This window comes from Piliocolobus tephrosceles, chromosome 20 (genome assembly GCF_002776525.5).
Source record: "Piliocolobus tephrosceles isolate RC106 chromosome 20, ASM277652v3, whole genome shotgun sequence".
NCBI lineage: Eukaryota > Metazoa > Chordata > Mammalia > Primates > Cercopithecidae > Piliocolobus > Piliocolobus tephrosceles.
The window spans coordinates 38,149,640-38,163,905 of record NC_045453.1 but is presented as its reverse complement, the minus strand read 5'-3'; the positions used below and the strand labels follow the sequence as shown (position 1 = coordinate 38,163,905).

General features: G+C 48.2%; 1 protein-coding gene across 7 annotated transcripts in view; it reads right to left on the bottom strand.

Annotated features, from left to right (window-relative positions):
* Positions 1 to 13,666, bottom strand: part of ENTPD6 (ectonucleoside triphosphate diphosphohydrolase 6) — a 30,929-nt gene extending 17,263 nt beyond the window's left edge. For 3 of the 7 annotated variants that reach the window (XM_023193453.1, XM_023193456.1, XM_023193457.1), the window contains exons 1-2: positions 13,473 to 13,666; positions 1,575 to 1,896 (exon numbers count right to left, since the gene is read on the bottom strand). In XM_023193453.1, coding sequence (XP_023049221.1) covers positions 1,575 to 1,866 — 292 coding nt within the window. In that variant the 5' untranslated portion in view covers positions 1,867 to 1,896; positions 13,473 to 13,666. The remainder of the gene's footprint in view (positions 1 to 1,574; positions 1,897 to 13,472) is intronic. The other 4 variants (XM_023193454.1, XM_023193458.1, XM_023193459.1 and 1 more) reach the window with 4 other exon arrangements.
* Between the last annotated feature and the right edge of the window lie 600 nt (positions 13,667 to 14,266).

Below are 14,266 nucleotides of genomic sequence, written 5' to 3'. Positions count from 1 at the left end.
TTCCGAGGCTGAGGCAGGAGAATGGCGTAAACCCGGGAGGCGGAGCTTGCAGTGAGCTGAGATCCGGCCACTGCACTCCAGCCTGGGCCACTGAGCGACACTCTGTCTCAAAAAAAAAAAAAACAATTTTAACACAGTTAATTCTTGCCAATTCAATAAACAGTGGAATAGGACAAGTGACTTCAAACTGAAAATAGGAACACCATTTCCTTGATTCTGAAAAGAATTTATTACAGGGTTCTCAAGATTAGGGTTTTTTCTTCATTTTAAAAAATGCAGTGTTTTAAACTATTAGGAGTGGCATGAACTCGTAACAGGGAGGAATACTAAATTCAGACACGAAGACTGGACCAGAAAAGATCAGGGACAAAACTTTTCGCAAGGTCTTTTCTCTCCAAAGAGAAAACCCTGGGACATGGCTCCAAAAGCATCGCAGGCTGATGTCCGTTGCACACTTAGCTTCGAAGAAGCTTTACTTTTTAATTAATTATTAATTTTTTAAAAGTTCCATTACAAAATTTTTTTTTGAGATGGAGTTTCACTCTTGTTGTCCAGGCTGGAGTGCAATAGTGTGATCTTGGCTCACTGCAACCTCCGCCCACCAGGTTCAAGCGATTCTCCTGCCTTAGCCTCCTGCGTAGCTGGGATTACAGGCTTCGAAGCCACTTTCAGAGATAAGCATATATGGCATCTAAATATTTCACTACTGTAATAAGTTAAAAAATAAAGCAGATGGAGTCAAAAGTAAATACAATATACCACCCAGCTTTGGAGACAGCAGCTAGAAGTCTCCAGCGCCAGCAGAACCGTGCAATGCCAGGATGGTGCCTACCCCACAGGTTCCAGGTCAGCCAAGAAGAGCGTGGGACACCCAGGGGACCTGCCTGACAGGGGCTGCAAACTCTCACTGGCTATGGCTAGAGACACATGGAGGGCAAACCTCAGGGTCATGGGCACGAGATGGGCATCAGGGAACCAAGGGAAGAGGGTGGTCGGAGAGCAGAGGAACGGGTGGCAAGGGGGACCCCTCAAGAGAAGTCGCCCATCCCGGCCTGAGGCCTGCCCTAGAAGCACAGCCAACGGGGTCCAGGCTCCAGCTCCCTTCTCTAGCTGAGACCCCTCTCGGCTGTTGCCCCTGGCCATCTTGGCCCACCTGGCAGCTCCTGGTCAAGCCCAGGAGCCTTTGCTATTTATCTGGCTTTCCCGATTTTCTGCCTCCCATGGGCCTGAATCTGGGGATACTTCCTGCCTGAACTCCCCACAAAGCCCCAAACAGCCACTGGCCTAAATCCTGGTCCTAGCCACCTGACCTGCTGGTGAATGTGGGGAGGGGATGGGCCACCAAACACCCTCAAGGTCTCAGCTGTCCTTCAGCATGATCACTACTCACTAGTGTAAGAATGATCTGGGACTCCCAGGAAATTCAGATGCTTGGACCCCCGCCTACATCGGCGTCAGCATCTCTGGGAAATTGCATTTAGACAAGCTCCCAGGTGAGTCTGCGGCAGGGGACCTGGCCAACACCGTAGCACAGGGGAGAAGATCCCGAGAGCCCTGCCATGAGAGGCGGGTACCTCTGGGGGGCCGGGCGAACTGGAAGACGTGTACTCGGGTGCCAGTGCTTCCTGCATCAAACATGATCCCGTAGAAGACCTCGTGCCCGTCTGCAGCTGTCCCCTGGGGACTGTGGGCCTGCTGACCCCACCGGGTCCCCGGGGCTGCCCTGGTGATGCTGAAGAAGGCCTGGGTGGCGGTGGCCCGGTGCCACTTGATGTAGGCAACATAGATGAACAGGCCCACACACAGCCCCAGGGGGTATGCCACCTTCGCCACCCGCAGGCTCCCGTGGTTGGATATTTTTCTCATCCTTGTCTGCCAAGGACCGTGCTGCAGCTGCTGGTGGGAAGGGGGAGAGGCAGGAAGAGCACGTTAGGGTGCCAAGTTCCAAGGAGAGTCAGACGTCCCCAGGTCTAGGGACAAAATGTTCAACCTGAAACCGCTCCATGTTCCCCCCAGGAATCAGAAGCTTCATTTGATCCTCATAATGATTCCAGAAGGTGTGATCCCCATCTCACAGAAGAGGAACTGAGGTTTATAAAGGCAGGACAGCCTGCTCAAGGTCGCACACCTTGCAGGTGCTGACCTGGCGCACGGGCCACAGCTGCTGGCTCCTCTAAGGGAGGGCCCCACCGGCAGCTTGGGATACATGGCGATTTATGTAAAAAAAAGCCACATGTAAATGGTGTTCCCAAACTGTGCATGGGAACAGAAGCACATATCTGATTCAGTCTTTGAATCCTCAGTTATACTTCTATTCAGGCAATTTACTTTTCGAAAGGTTTAAACTCCAGCCCTTGGGCAACTACTGAGAGCCCCAGACAAACCTGAAAAATGTAGCTCGTTTTTCTGGAAGTTTCATAACGAATACCTTTTTTTATTCACATAGCCCATTTCTGCCAAGGAGAAAATACCGTCTGTATACTTTCAAAGCCTACAAAAATTCTACTAGCGTAGCAGAAACTTCATTGGGTACCAATATTTTTGGATCAATACACCCAAAATGAAAGCATTTGTTCAAGTTTCATTGGCTGCTCCAGTGTGAGGCAGCATGTAGGAACCTGAGGCTTCAAAGGACAAGAAGCGTGGGCCGACTCTAGGGCCGCCAACCCTGGGGACGTCCATCAGCCTGTCCCCCGCTCACTCTCTCAGTCGGTCCTGGTGAGTGGCCACTCCGAGGGGAGCAAGGGGTCAGGAGGGTGCCGGGCTGGAAGGGGTACCTGTTCTGCCTGCAGCCACGTATGACAGTGGGCAAGACGCCCCTCGAGGGGGCCAGCCTCATCTGTAAGGTGGGGTTGCTCATGGGAGAGCCCCTCGTGACTTTGGGGATTCAGTGTGCTCAGAACAGGCTGCAGAGAAAGCACGTGCCACACGCGGGCTTTACGGAAGGGCAGCAGGAGGTGACATAGCTGTGGAGCCAAGGACAGCATGGCTGCACTACTGAGGAGGGGGCAGTGGCAGTCCAAGGGGCAAGTCAGCAGCGACCTGCACTACCTGAGGCTGTTTGGGCACAGCAGAATGGAAGGACAGGGCCCGTGGGGCAGAGCACAGGGAGCCGGCCCTTCCTGGCCCCTCCTTACTGAGGTCCCACCTGTGGCCACAGCTGGCTATCCTCAGGCCCAGAGAGGTAAGACAAGCACTGCTACAGTGCCCCGTGCCGAGGGAAGAAGCCTCACCAGTGGCCTGGCTACCCACACTGAGGCAGGAGACAGGAAAACCACCCTTCCTTGAGCATCTGCCATGGGCAGGGCTGCAAAAAGGCTCTCCTGGCAGGTGCCAAGGTGCAGCCCCTCCCCAGCCCTATTTTGGGCCTGGGTCCCACCACACTCAGGAGCTTCCTACAGCTCTCAGGATCATGTTGCAGCCTCTGCCTGGGCCTGTTCCTGCCGGCCCCTGCTGCTTCATCGCACTCTTTGGTCCTTGCCCACAGTGCTCTGAGAACAGTGCCACCTTCTGCCCCTTGAACTCAGCCCCTCCCTGCCTCAGGCCCCTGGCACAGACTGATACCCATTCCCAGAATACTTGTCCACCACCCTGGCACCGTGTTTTCATTCTGAAACCTCCACTGAAATGTCACTGCCACCCCCTTCCCAGATGCCCCCAACCTCCACATGCCCCATCACATACTCTCTGAGCTCCGTTTACCCACCACCAGCTGTGATGAAACCAGTATTAATAGACCTGGTTCCTGTAGGTCTGTGTCTCCCGTCTAGGCCATGAGCCCACAGGGCAGGGACTCAGTTTGTCTTGTGCTGCTGCTGCCCAGCATGGTATCCAAGCCCTTCTTTAGAATGGAAGAGGCTGCTCCTCCACCCCTGCACCTTCTATAACGTCATCAGACACACAACAGAATCCTGTAGAAAATCCATTAACAGGGAGAGGACACAGCAAGACGGTAAAAGAAGCTCAAAGGCCCTCATTCTCCCACAGAGAAACATTAAAAACAACTAGAGACTGGTTAAAATATTGCATAGGAGCTCTGCAAAACAGGCAACGATCTACAGCAACCAAGAGAATGCCCAGCCCAGAAGCAGCCACATTCAGGATGTCAGGAACTCTGGGGTGCTTCGCTCGCTCCTGCCCCACGCCTCCCCAGCACGGCGCCGCCTGATGAAAGCAGCAGCCCAGTTCCCAATTCCTTCCCTTGAACTGGAGGCAGCGGAGCGGACCTTTCTGCAACATCCTAATCTGTCTTGGGCTGCCTGAGGAACAGATCTCTGTTTCACCTGACTGAGCTCAGAGCTCAGATAGGAAGTCAGGGAAATGGTTGTGGGCACTGCTAGGCAAAGCTGTAGGGTGACTACAACCCCACGCATACCTGGGACAAGAATGACAGGTGAGAAATACAGTAGAACATCTCAAGCCCAAGGAGGGACTGGGGGAGACTTTGGGAAAGTAGGATGTATATGTACTTAAAGCTTTATAAAAGTTTAATGGAGCCAACAAGGCAAATAAATTGTGTTCTGGCAGACATTAAGACCTGCTTTCTCTTACTAAAAAAAAAAAAAGGGCACACATTTTATCAAAATTTGACAATTCAGAGTTAAGGGTACTGAGATTAAGCTTCAGAGCACCAACTTAAACAAAACAGCAATGAAAAACTGGTTATTCAACTTGGAAAGAGGAACTAAAACCAAGCCATAAAGGGGAGATTAAATATGTGTTCCTTGATCTCAAAGTCCTTTTAGGAACAGGAGTTCCGGGCACATGTGAGCAACACATCACACCACCAAACCCCAATTCCAGAATCGAAATTTACAACGATAGAAAAACAAAGGTTACTCCGGGCAGGGCGTGGTGGCTCATGCCTGTAATCCCAGCACTTTGGGAGGCTGAGGCAGGTGGATCATGAGGTCAGGAGATCAAGATCATCTTGGCTAACACGGTGACACTCTGTCTCTACTAAAAAATACAAAAAACTAGCTGTGCGTGGTGGTGGGCACCTGTAGTCCTAGCTACTCAGGAGGCTGACATGGGAGAATGGTGTGAACCCGGGAGGTGAAGCTTGCAGTGAGCCAAGATTAAGCCACTGCACTCCAGCCTGGGCGACAGAGCGAGACTCTGCCTCAAAAAAAAAAAAAAAAAGAAAGAAAGAAAAGAAAAACAAAGGTAACTCCAAATACATTTCTTGGTATATTCCAAAGGGAAGCTTGAAGATATTTTTAAATAGTCACGAATATGGGGAAATTGATAAAAACACATACACAGGCCCAGGGAAGATGCATCCTCAGAAGAAACCTGAGGAGACTTCAGCCTTCATCCTGAGCTGATCCGTAGGCTTAGACAGATCCTGCTATTTGGTGGTGGCCACTCCCAAAACAGAGTTAGTCTGCAAAGACTGGGACATGGAGCTGTTTTTCAAATGCCCAATGTTGAGCAAAAAACTCACAAGGCATACAAAGAAACGGGAAAACACAGCTCATTCAGAGGAAGAAAATGAAGCGGCAGAATCCATCCCTGAAGAAATGCAGGCACTGGACGTACTTGACCAAGACTTAAAAATGACTATCTTAAATATGCCTTTTAAAAAAGCTGAAGGAAAACAAATAAAGAATGAAAATAAATCAAGAAAACAACATTATGACAACAAAATGAGAAATTATAAAAAGGAATCAAACAGAAATTGTGGAGCTGAAAAATACAAAACTGAACTGAAAACTCTGATCAGAGAAATTTGAGTCGGCACAGGAATCAGCCAACTTGAACACAGGACATTTGAATATATCAAGTCAGAGGAGCAAAAAGAATGAGGAAAGTGAGCAGAGCCTCAGGGACTTAGGGGCCTCCCTCACATGCACCATGCACATTATAGAAGTCTAAGAAGGAGAAGAGAGAATGGGGCAGAGAAATTATGTGAAGAAAGAATAGCTAAAAACCTCCCAAATTTGACTAAAGACATGAATATAAACATCCAAGAAGCTCAGTAAACCCCACATAAGATAAACCCAAAGAGACCCATACTAAGACACAATGTAATCAAACTGTGTAAAGACAAAGGCAGAATATTGAAAGCAGCAAAAGAACAGCTCATAATGTATAAAGAATCCTCAGTAACACTGTTAGCCAATGTCTTCCCAGAAACCTCGGAGGCCAGAGGCAGTGGGACGATACACTCAAACTGCTAAAAGAAAAAAAAAAAATCCGTCAATGGAGAATTCTATGTTCAGCAAAACTGTCCTTCACAAATGAGGGAGAAATGAAGACACTTCCAGATTAATAAAAGATGTGGGTGTTCACTGCCACTAGATCTGCCCTACAAGACTGCTAAAGGGAGTCCTGCAAGTTAAAACAAAAGGGCACTAGACAGCAGCTAAAAGCTGTAAGAAAATACAAACATCTCCAGCAAAGGCAAATGGAGGGACAAATTTAGAAACTAGTATTAGTGTACAATTGGTCTGCAACACTACTTAATATTTTCTTCAGGATTTAAAAGATATATGCATAAAAGTAATTACAGGTTTATGCTAATGGGTGCACACCCAATACAAACAGATGTAATCTGTGACATCAATACACAAAGTGGGGGTAGATGGAATTGTAAAGGAGAGGTTACTGTGAACTGACTGAAATTAAGTTGATATCAATTTAAAATAGATCGCTCTAACTTCAGGATGTTATGCATGCAATCCCTATGGTTGTAACCACAATGACAATATCTGTAGCATATACAAAAAAGGAAATGAGAAGGGAATCAAAAACAGAACCTACAGATAATCAACTAAATACAAAAGAAGGTAGTAATGAAGGATAAAAAAGCTATAAAATATATACAAACAACAAAATAGCAAAAACAAGTCCTTTCCTATGAGTAATTACTTTAAATATAAGTGGATTAACTCGTCAATCAAGAGACACAGATTGACAGCATAGATTAAAAAAGAAGACCTGACTACAGCTGACCCTCAAACAACATGGGTTTGAACTGCACAGGTCTACTTATATCCAGATTTTCTTCCACCCCTGCCACCTCTGAGGCAGCAAGATCAACCTTTCCTCTTTCACCTGCTCCTTAGCTTACTCAACATGAAGACAATGAAGATGAAGACCTTTATGATAATCCACTTCTACTTACTAAATAGCAAATACATTTCCTCTTTCTTATGATTTCTTATTATAATAACATTTTCTGTTCACTAGCTTACCTCGTAGTAATAATACAGATTATAATTCATATAACATACAAACTATGTGTTAATCAACTATTTATGTTATCAGTAAGGCTTCTTCAACAGTAGGCTACTAGTTTGGGAGGCGAAGGCGAGAGGTTTTTTTTGAGCCCAGGAGTTTGAGACCAGCCTGGGCAGCATAGGGAGAACCTGTTTCTACAAAAAATCAAAAAATTAGCTGGACATGGTGGTGTGCGCCTATAGTCCCAGGCTCCTTGGGGAGGCTGAGGTGGGAGAATCACTTGAGCCCCAGAGTTCAAGGCTGCAGTAAGCCATGATTGCACCACTGCATTCTAGACTGAAGTTATACCTGGATTTTCAACTGCAGGTGAGGGGTTGGTATCCCTAACCCATATTGTTCAAGGGTCAGCTGTGTATTCCATCTACAAGAAACTCGGTTTAGATCTGAGAGCACATACAGGCTGAAAGTAAAAGAATGGAAAAGAGTCAACGCAAGGAGTGACCAAAGGAGAGCAGGGGTTGCTATACCAATATCAGACAAAAGAGACTTTAAGTCAAAAACTGTCACAAGAGACAGAGAAGTACATTATATCATGATAAAATAGTCAATTCACCGGGAATATAAAATGATTGTTAACATACATGCAACAAACATCAAAACCCCTAAAGATATAAACCAGACACTGATAAAATTGAAGAGAAATAGACAACTATCAATAATAGTAATATTATTATACTAGGAGACTGAAATGTCTCACTTTGAGTAATAGACAGAAAAATGAGACAGAAGATCAACAAAGAAACAGAGAACTCAAACGACACCACAGAGCAAGAGTGTAACAGAACACCCTACACGCAACGCCAGATGGTGGGCTACAAAACATGCCTTAATGCATTTTAAACAATCCAAACCATACAAAGCATCTTTTCCAGTCACAATGGGGTGACACCAGAAATCAACAGCAGAAGGAAAACTGGATAATTCACAATTATGTGGAAATTCAGCAGAGCACAACCTTAAACAACCAAAGAGTCAAAGAAGAAGTCATAATGAAAATCAGAAAATACCTTGAGATAAGTGAAAACAAAAACACAACCTTCCAAAACTTACGGGATGCAGCAAAAACAGTGCCAGTAGGGAAATGTGCCAATAGGAAAAGCTATAAACACTTGCTTTAGAAGAGAAGAAAGGGCTCAAACAACCTAACCGTACACCTTAAATAACTACCAAAAGAACAAACTAAACATAAAGCTAGAAAAAGGAAGAGGAAAAAAGGAGGAGAAAAAAAGTAAAAAACGAGGAGGAAAATAATAAAGATTAGAGGAGGATAGAGAATAGAAAAATAGAGAACATAAATGAAACTAGAATTTGGTTCTTCAAAAGTCAACGTAACTGTCAAACCTTTAGCTAGACTGACTAGGGAATAAAGAAAGAAGACTCAAATAGCTGTAATCTGGAATGAAAGAGGGGACATTACTACCTATTTCACGGAATAAAAATGATTATAAGAGAGTACTGTGAACACTGTATACCTACAAACTGGATAACCTAGATGAAATGGACAAATTCCTGAACACAAAATCCACCAAGATAAATAATAAAGAATTTGGCAATGGCCCAAACCCAGGACAGTTTGCAGATTAAAGGAAAAATGGGGATTGGTTAGATTAGGAAAAAAAAAAAAAAAAAAGAATTTGGCAATGATTTCTTAGATATGACACCAAAAGCACAGGCAATCAAAGCAAAAATAAACAAGTGGAATTACATTAACTAAATGGCTTCTACCCAGCAAAAGAAACAAGCACCAAAATGAAAACACAACCTACAGAACAGGAGAAAATAGATAAACAGTACATCTGCTCTGAAAGGGGTTAATAATCAGAATATATAAAGAACTCTTAAAAGTCAACCACAAAAATCTGATTAAAAAATAACAGATAAAAAGCATACAAAAAGAGGCTCAACATCATGAGTCATTAGCAAAATGCAAAACTGCAATGATCTATCACATCATATATTAGGATGCCACTATCAAACAAACAGAAAATAACAAGTATTAGTGAGGATGTGGAGAAACTGGAACCCTTGTGCTCTGCTGGTGGGAAAGTCAGATGGTGCAGCTGCCTTGGAAAACAGCATGGAGCTTCCTCCGAAAATCAAAGCCAGAACTACCATATGGTTCAGCAATCCCACTTCCAAAAGAGTTGAAAGCAGGATCTTAAAGAGCTACACACTTACATTCACTGAAGCATTAATCACAACAGACAAGACAGAAACAATCCAAACAACCACTGACAGATGGATACACAAAATTCAATTTAGAACTGAATTGAATTTTGAATGAAATATTATTCAGTTTTAAAAAGGAAGGAAATTCTGACACATGCTACAACATGGACGAGCCTTAAAGGCATTTCACTAAGTGAAATAAGCCAGTCACAAAAAGACAAATATTGTAGGATTCCACTTACATGAGTTACCTAGAGCTGTCAAATCATACAGACAGAGAGTAGAAGGGCAGGTGCTGAGGGCAGGGGGGTGAGGAGGACTTACTGGGTAAAGAGTTTCAGTTGGGGAACATGAAAAGGTTCTGGAGAAGGATGGTGATGGTGGTTGTGAATGCACTTAATGCCACAGGACTGGACATTTAAAAAGGGTTACGTTGGTAACTTTTGTGTTATGCCTATTTTATCGCAACTTTTAAAATCCTTCAATGGCTAGGCCAGGCAGGTAACAGAAATAAGTTCTGTTGGTATAGGACTTAAGGAACTCTGTGGGGTGAGGGATGGGGATAAAGAGAGCAGGGCCCACCCACTGTGTCAAATACAAAACGTTTTACAGTTCTGATCACACTCATGCCCTACTCTCTCAACGAAGGAGACAGATCATGCCTTACTAAGATTCTTCTTGCTGAAATGTGCTGGCGGAGCTTCTCCCTTGGGCTCCTGGCTGCTCTGCCATTTCCATAGCACATGACATGTGCAGTTCTTCTTCCAGGCCCCTTTCGCTCTGGTTAGATGCCGCCTACTCCAGGAGTAGGGACCAGCCCCCATCCCAGAACCTCCAACACCCAACACAAAACCAGAGCCCAGCAGCAGCTCAGCCAGCACCTGTTGAAGGGGGTCTGCTGATGGCTCAGCAGTGTGCTGAGGGGGAGAATGGGCAGTAGGAAGAAGATGCAGGCATCACAGATGCCACAGGACTGGGTGATGGCCATGAGCTGAAACAGGTCATCTGGGAAGGGACCGTTTGGCAGGAGGCAGCAGTGATCAGGTTTTCAACATGCTGAGTTTGATATGCCAGAGGGACATCATTGGGAAACAGGACAGGCCTTATGAGAGGTGACAGGTTTGGGGCTGGTCCAGAAATAGGATGGACTCTACGAGAGGTGACAGGCTTGGGGCTGGGAATGATGCACATTAAGGCAACGTTAGCTGAGATTGGGAGAAGAGACGTGGTACTAGGAATGTTCATTCCAAGGTAGCGCCTCTCATACCACAACAGTCTCCCTTCCTTAGTGGACTATAACCCAAAGTTTCAGGCTTCTAAGTAATCATCAAATGTTTAATTAAATTACAGTATTTATAGAGAAACTTCTGAAACAATCCAGGGATGAATAGTGAGGACAAAAAGCAATAGTAACACCCTACAACTGTGAATATGTTTAATAAAATCCTTTTTATGTAATCAATTTTTTTTTTTTTTTTTTTGAGACAGAGTCTCACTCTCTCACCTAGGCTGGAGTGAAGTGGCACAATCTTGGCTTACTGCAACCTCCGCCTCCCAGGTTCAAGCAATTCTCCTGCCTCAGCCTCCCAAGTACCTGGGATTAAAGGCACACGCCACCACGCCCGGCTAATTTTTGTATTTTTAGTACAGACAGTGTTTCACCATGTTGGCCAGGCTGCTCTCAAACTCCTGACCTCAAATGATCTGCCCACCTGGGCCTCCCAAAGTGCTGGAATTACAGGTGTGAGACACCGCACCTGGACCATAATCAAGTCTTATCATGTCCTTTGTTAGTCTAAGAACCATATTCCACATGATCAGATTCACAGGTGGTATATTAAATCTAGAGGCAAAGTTGCTATTTATTGTCTAACCATTTAAAATAACCCTTTATGTGCCATGTCCCATGTCCAGTGCCCCACAAAGCCCACCTCACAGCCCTGGGTTTCCCTAAGACAGCACCGAGGCCCTGGGAATGTGTGTAAACGGACCTGTCTGAGATTGCAGTCAGTGTGTCACCTGGAGCACACAAGAGTCCCCAGCTTCAGTCCCCAGATTGAACGTGCTTTATCACTTCACCTTCCCTGTCAGTACAATACTACTTTAGATATCCAAAAAACACTCACATACATAGACATACCTCACACAGACATAATTACTGAAGTTACGCACCAAGTTCAGGAAGACAAAAACAAGAGTCTAACTAGAACACAGTACTGAGAGAGCACGGAACCAGGAACAGCCTTGCTCATGCACAGGGGTGGGAAGAAGAGTTCTTACAATCATGTTCACCATATCCTCTCCCCAAGGAACAGGTCACCTCCATGTCCCTGTGGCCCAGATCTTAACACCGATGTCATTCCACTAGATTACGCCCATGGCTGAGACACCTGCAGGAGGGGCAACGGGGTTTCTGTGGGAACCACTAACACCACAGCCTGAATTTGTTGATCACGTTCTCCCTGACATACTCATTGAGAAAAACAATGACATCTCAGTCTGTTCTTTAAAGGAGAGAGAGAGAGTGGGATGAGGCTGTAAGGAAGGTAGCGGGTGGGAACCAAGGGGAGGCAGGGATAGGAAGTAGGGTGCACATAGGCAAACAGAGAGGTGGGGCTCCTGCCGAGGCCACCCTCTGGGCAGGAGTCAGAGAGGAGAATCTGAGGGTGGAGCAGTGTTGTGGGTGGTAGGAGCTGCCCTGTCCCCTGGTTGGCTTTCTAGGAGATGCGGATGGCAAGCCACCTCTTGGAAATGCAGGCGCCATCTGATGTGGATTGATGGCTGCCTAATCTGTTGGCCAGTTTCTTCAGGTTTTCAGTTCAAGTACACGGAAGGGCCATGAATGCAAATGCCTGCCACGCACGCTGAATCCAAAATTAAAGCACATTAGAAACTTCCACTCATCCTCCTGGTAGGTTTCAATAGGTTTTTCTCTCCTTGGCAAAAACAGGTGCATGAAAGGCCCGTCAACACCACCTGCTGTTTCCTTTATACAGGAGGTGGTGGGAGGGGAGGCGCTTCCAGATCTCCTGACACAAAGGGCTGCCCATCTCCCCGGTCCTTTACCCGAAGCTTCAGGAGGCAGACACACACGCTAGCCAGTCACTCTCTCCAGGCCAAGGGGAGGGAGACAAAAAGCTCTTTCGAGATTGGTACCGTGCTTGCCAGGTCCTTCAAAAATGACTACCCGCCGCCCAAGGCTCTTGCACAGCGGGTGGGAGGAAGAGTCCTTGTAATCCACCTCTCCCAAGGAAGATTCCCCGCCTGCAGGCTATGGCTGAATTCCCCGCATCCTGTGTGACGTGGTTGTGTGGCTTCGCGCAGGTAAGATTGGAATACAGGTGCCTGGAGGGACACCAAGAGCTGCCCAGGCACTTCCCGGTGGCTGGTTCCTTTGCACTTATAATAAAAACACCCTCCCTTCCACGCTCCCCTGGGCCCTCCCATCTCTCCTTCCTCTTCCACCCTCTCCTGGTTGTTGAATGTTTTCCACTGAAGGAGTCTAGTCTGTCCACATCAGGGGCTCTCCCTCCCTCGGTCCGGGCATCCGCGGCTCACAGGTCAGCTCGGGCAGAACCGCCCTGACCACCTATGAGCTCCTCGGGACATCACCCCAATGCCAGGGTGAATCGTCCTTACACTCTCAGTCCTGTCCAAGCGGCCTGATCCTACCTGTTTCCCAGAAACTGCTACGCGAGGCTTCCCCGCCGGGCTCATCCAGGAGCGGAGGGGCCTGTTCCTGACGCAGACTGGGGGCGGGTCCGCAAAAGCTGGCTGAATGAATGAACGCAGCAGGGCTGGGGCCCCCTGGGGCTACAGGCCCCTGCATTTGGCCCGCCCTGTGGCCCAAAACACGGGACTTGCCCCCAACCGGTCAGCGGAGCCCAGACGTCCAGGAAGCCCTAGTGAAGCCTGGACAGGAAGGCAGCAGGAGGTGGGAGCCGGGATGCGAGTGACCCCGAGGCCGTCTTCCGGAGCTCAGCGCGCCCGCGTGGGGAGGCCCGCCTGCAGTCGGTGATCCCCGGCCGCCCCCGCCAGCGCCCTGGCCCGCCGCTTACCCTGCAACGCGCGCTCGGCCACACCCACGGAGACGAGTGCCCTTTTCCGGGGAGCAGGCGGCAGCCGGTCTTTCGGGTTCCCCAGCCCCGGCCGGCGCCACCCCAACCTCCACCAGCTGGATACGACCCCACGATTCCCTAGGGCTCCGCCCACATGCACGTGGCGTCACAGGCTGGGCGGGGCGGGCGCACCCAGCCGCGCAGGCGCAGGCGGGAGAGGAGGCGGGGGGGGGGGGGGGGGCGGGGGGCCCCGGGGGCGCGGGCGCGGGCTGGGTAGGGGGGAGGGGCGAGTGGCGTAGGCGCAGGCCGGGGGAACCCAGTTGCGCAGGCGCGGGCCGGGTCGGAGACCCAGCTGAGCGAGCGCGGCGGCAGCAGTGTGTTTCCGCGGGTGGCGTTGCGGTTTTCTCCAGTCCACAGCCGGGCTGGCGTCGGCCCAGAGGCAGGGCTCGGCAGTCTGGTTCCCCGAGAGTGTCAGGGCGGGACCTCGCCAGATTCAAGGGGTTTCTTTGGCTGGTTTCCTCACGGCGAGGCAGAGCTGACCCTCGTCGTGCCTGGCAGGGGGCAGCCTCACAGTCTGGACCGGCCCGTGCAATTTCCCCCATCCCTCCACGTCTACATTTTATTTTTTTCAGGACAATGCATGATGGAAATGCAGCCACATCAGAGCAGGCAGGTTAATGAAATCCACTCCCCCCCACCCCCCATTTCTTGACCCCGTTTTCTTTTCTTTTTTTTTTTTTTAACAGGGTCTCACCCAGGCTGGAGTGCAGTGGCACGATCTCGGCTCACTGCAA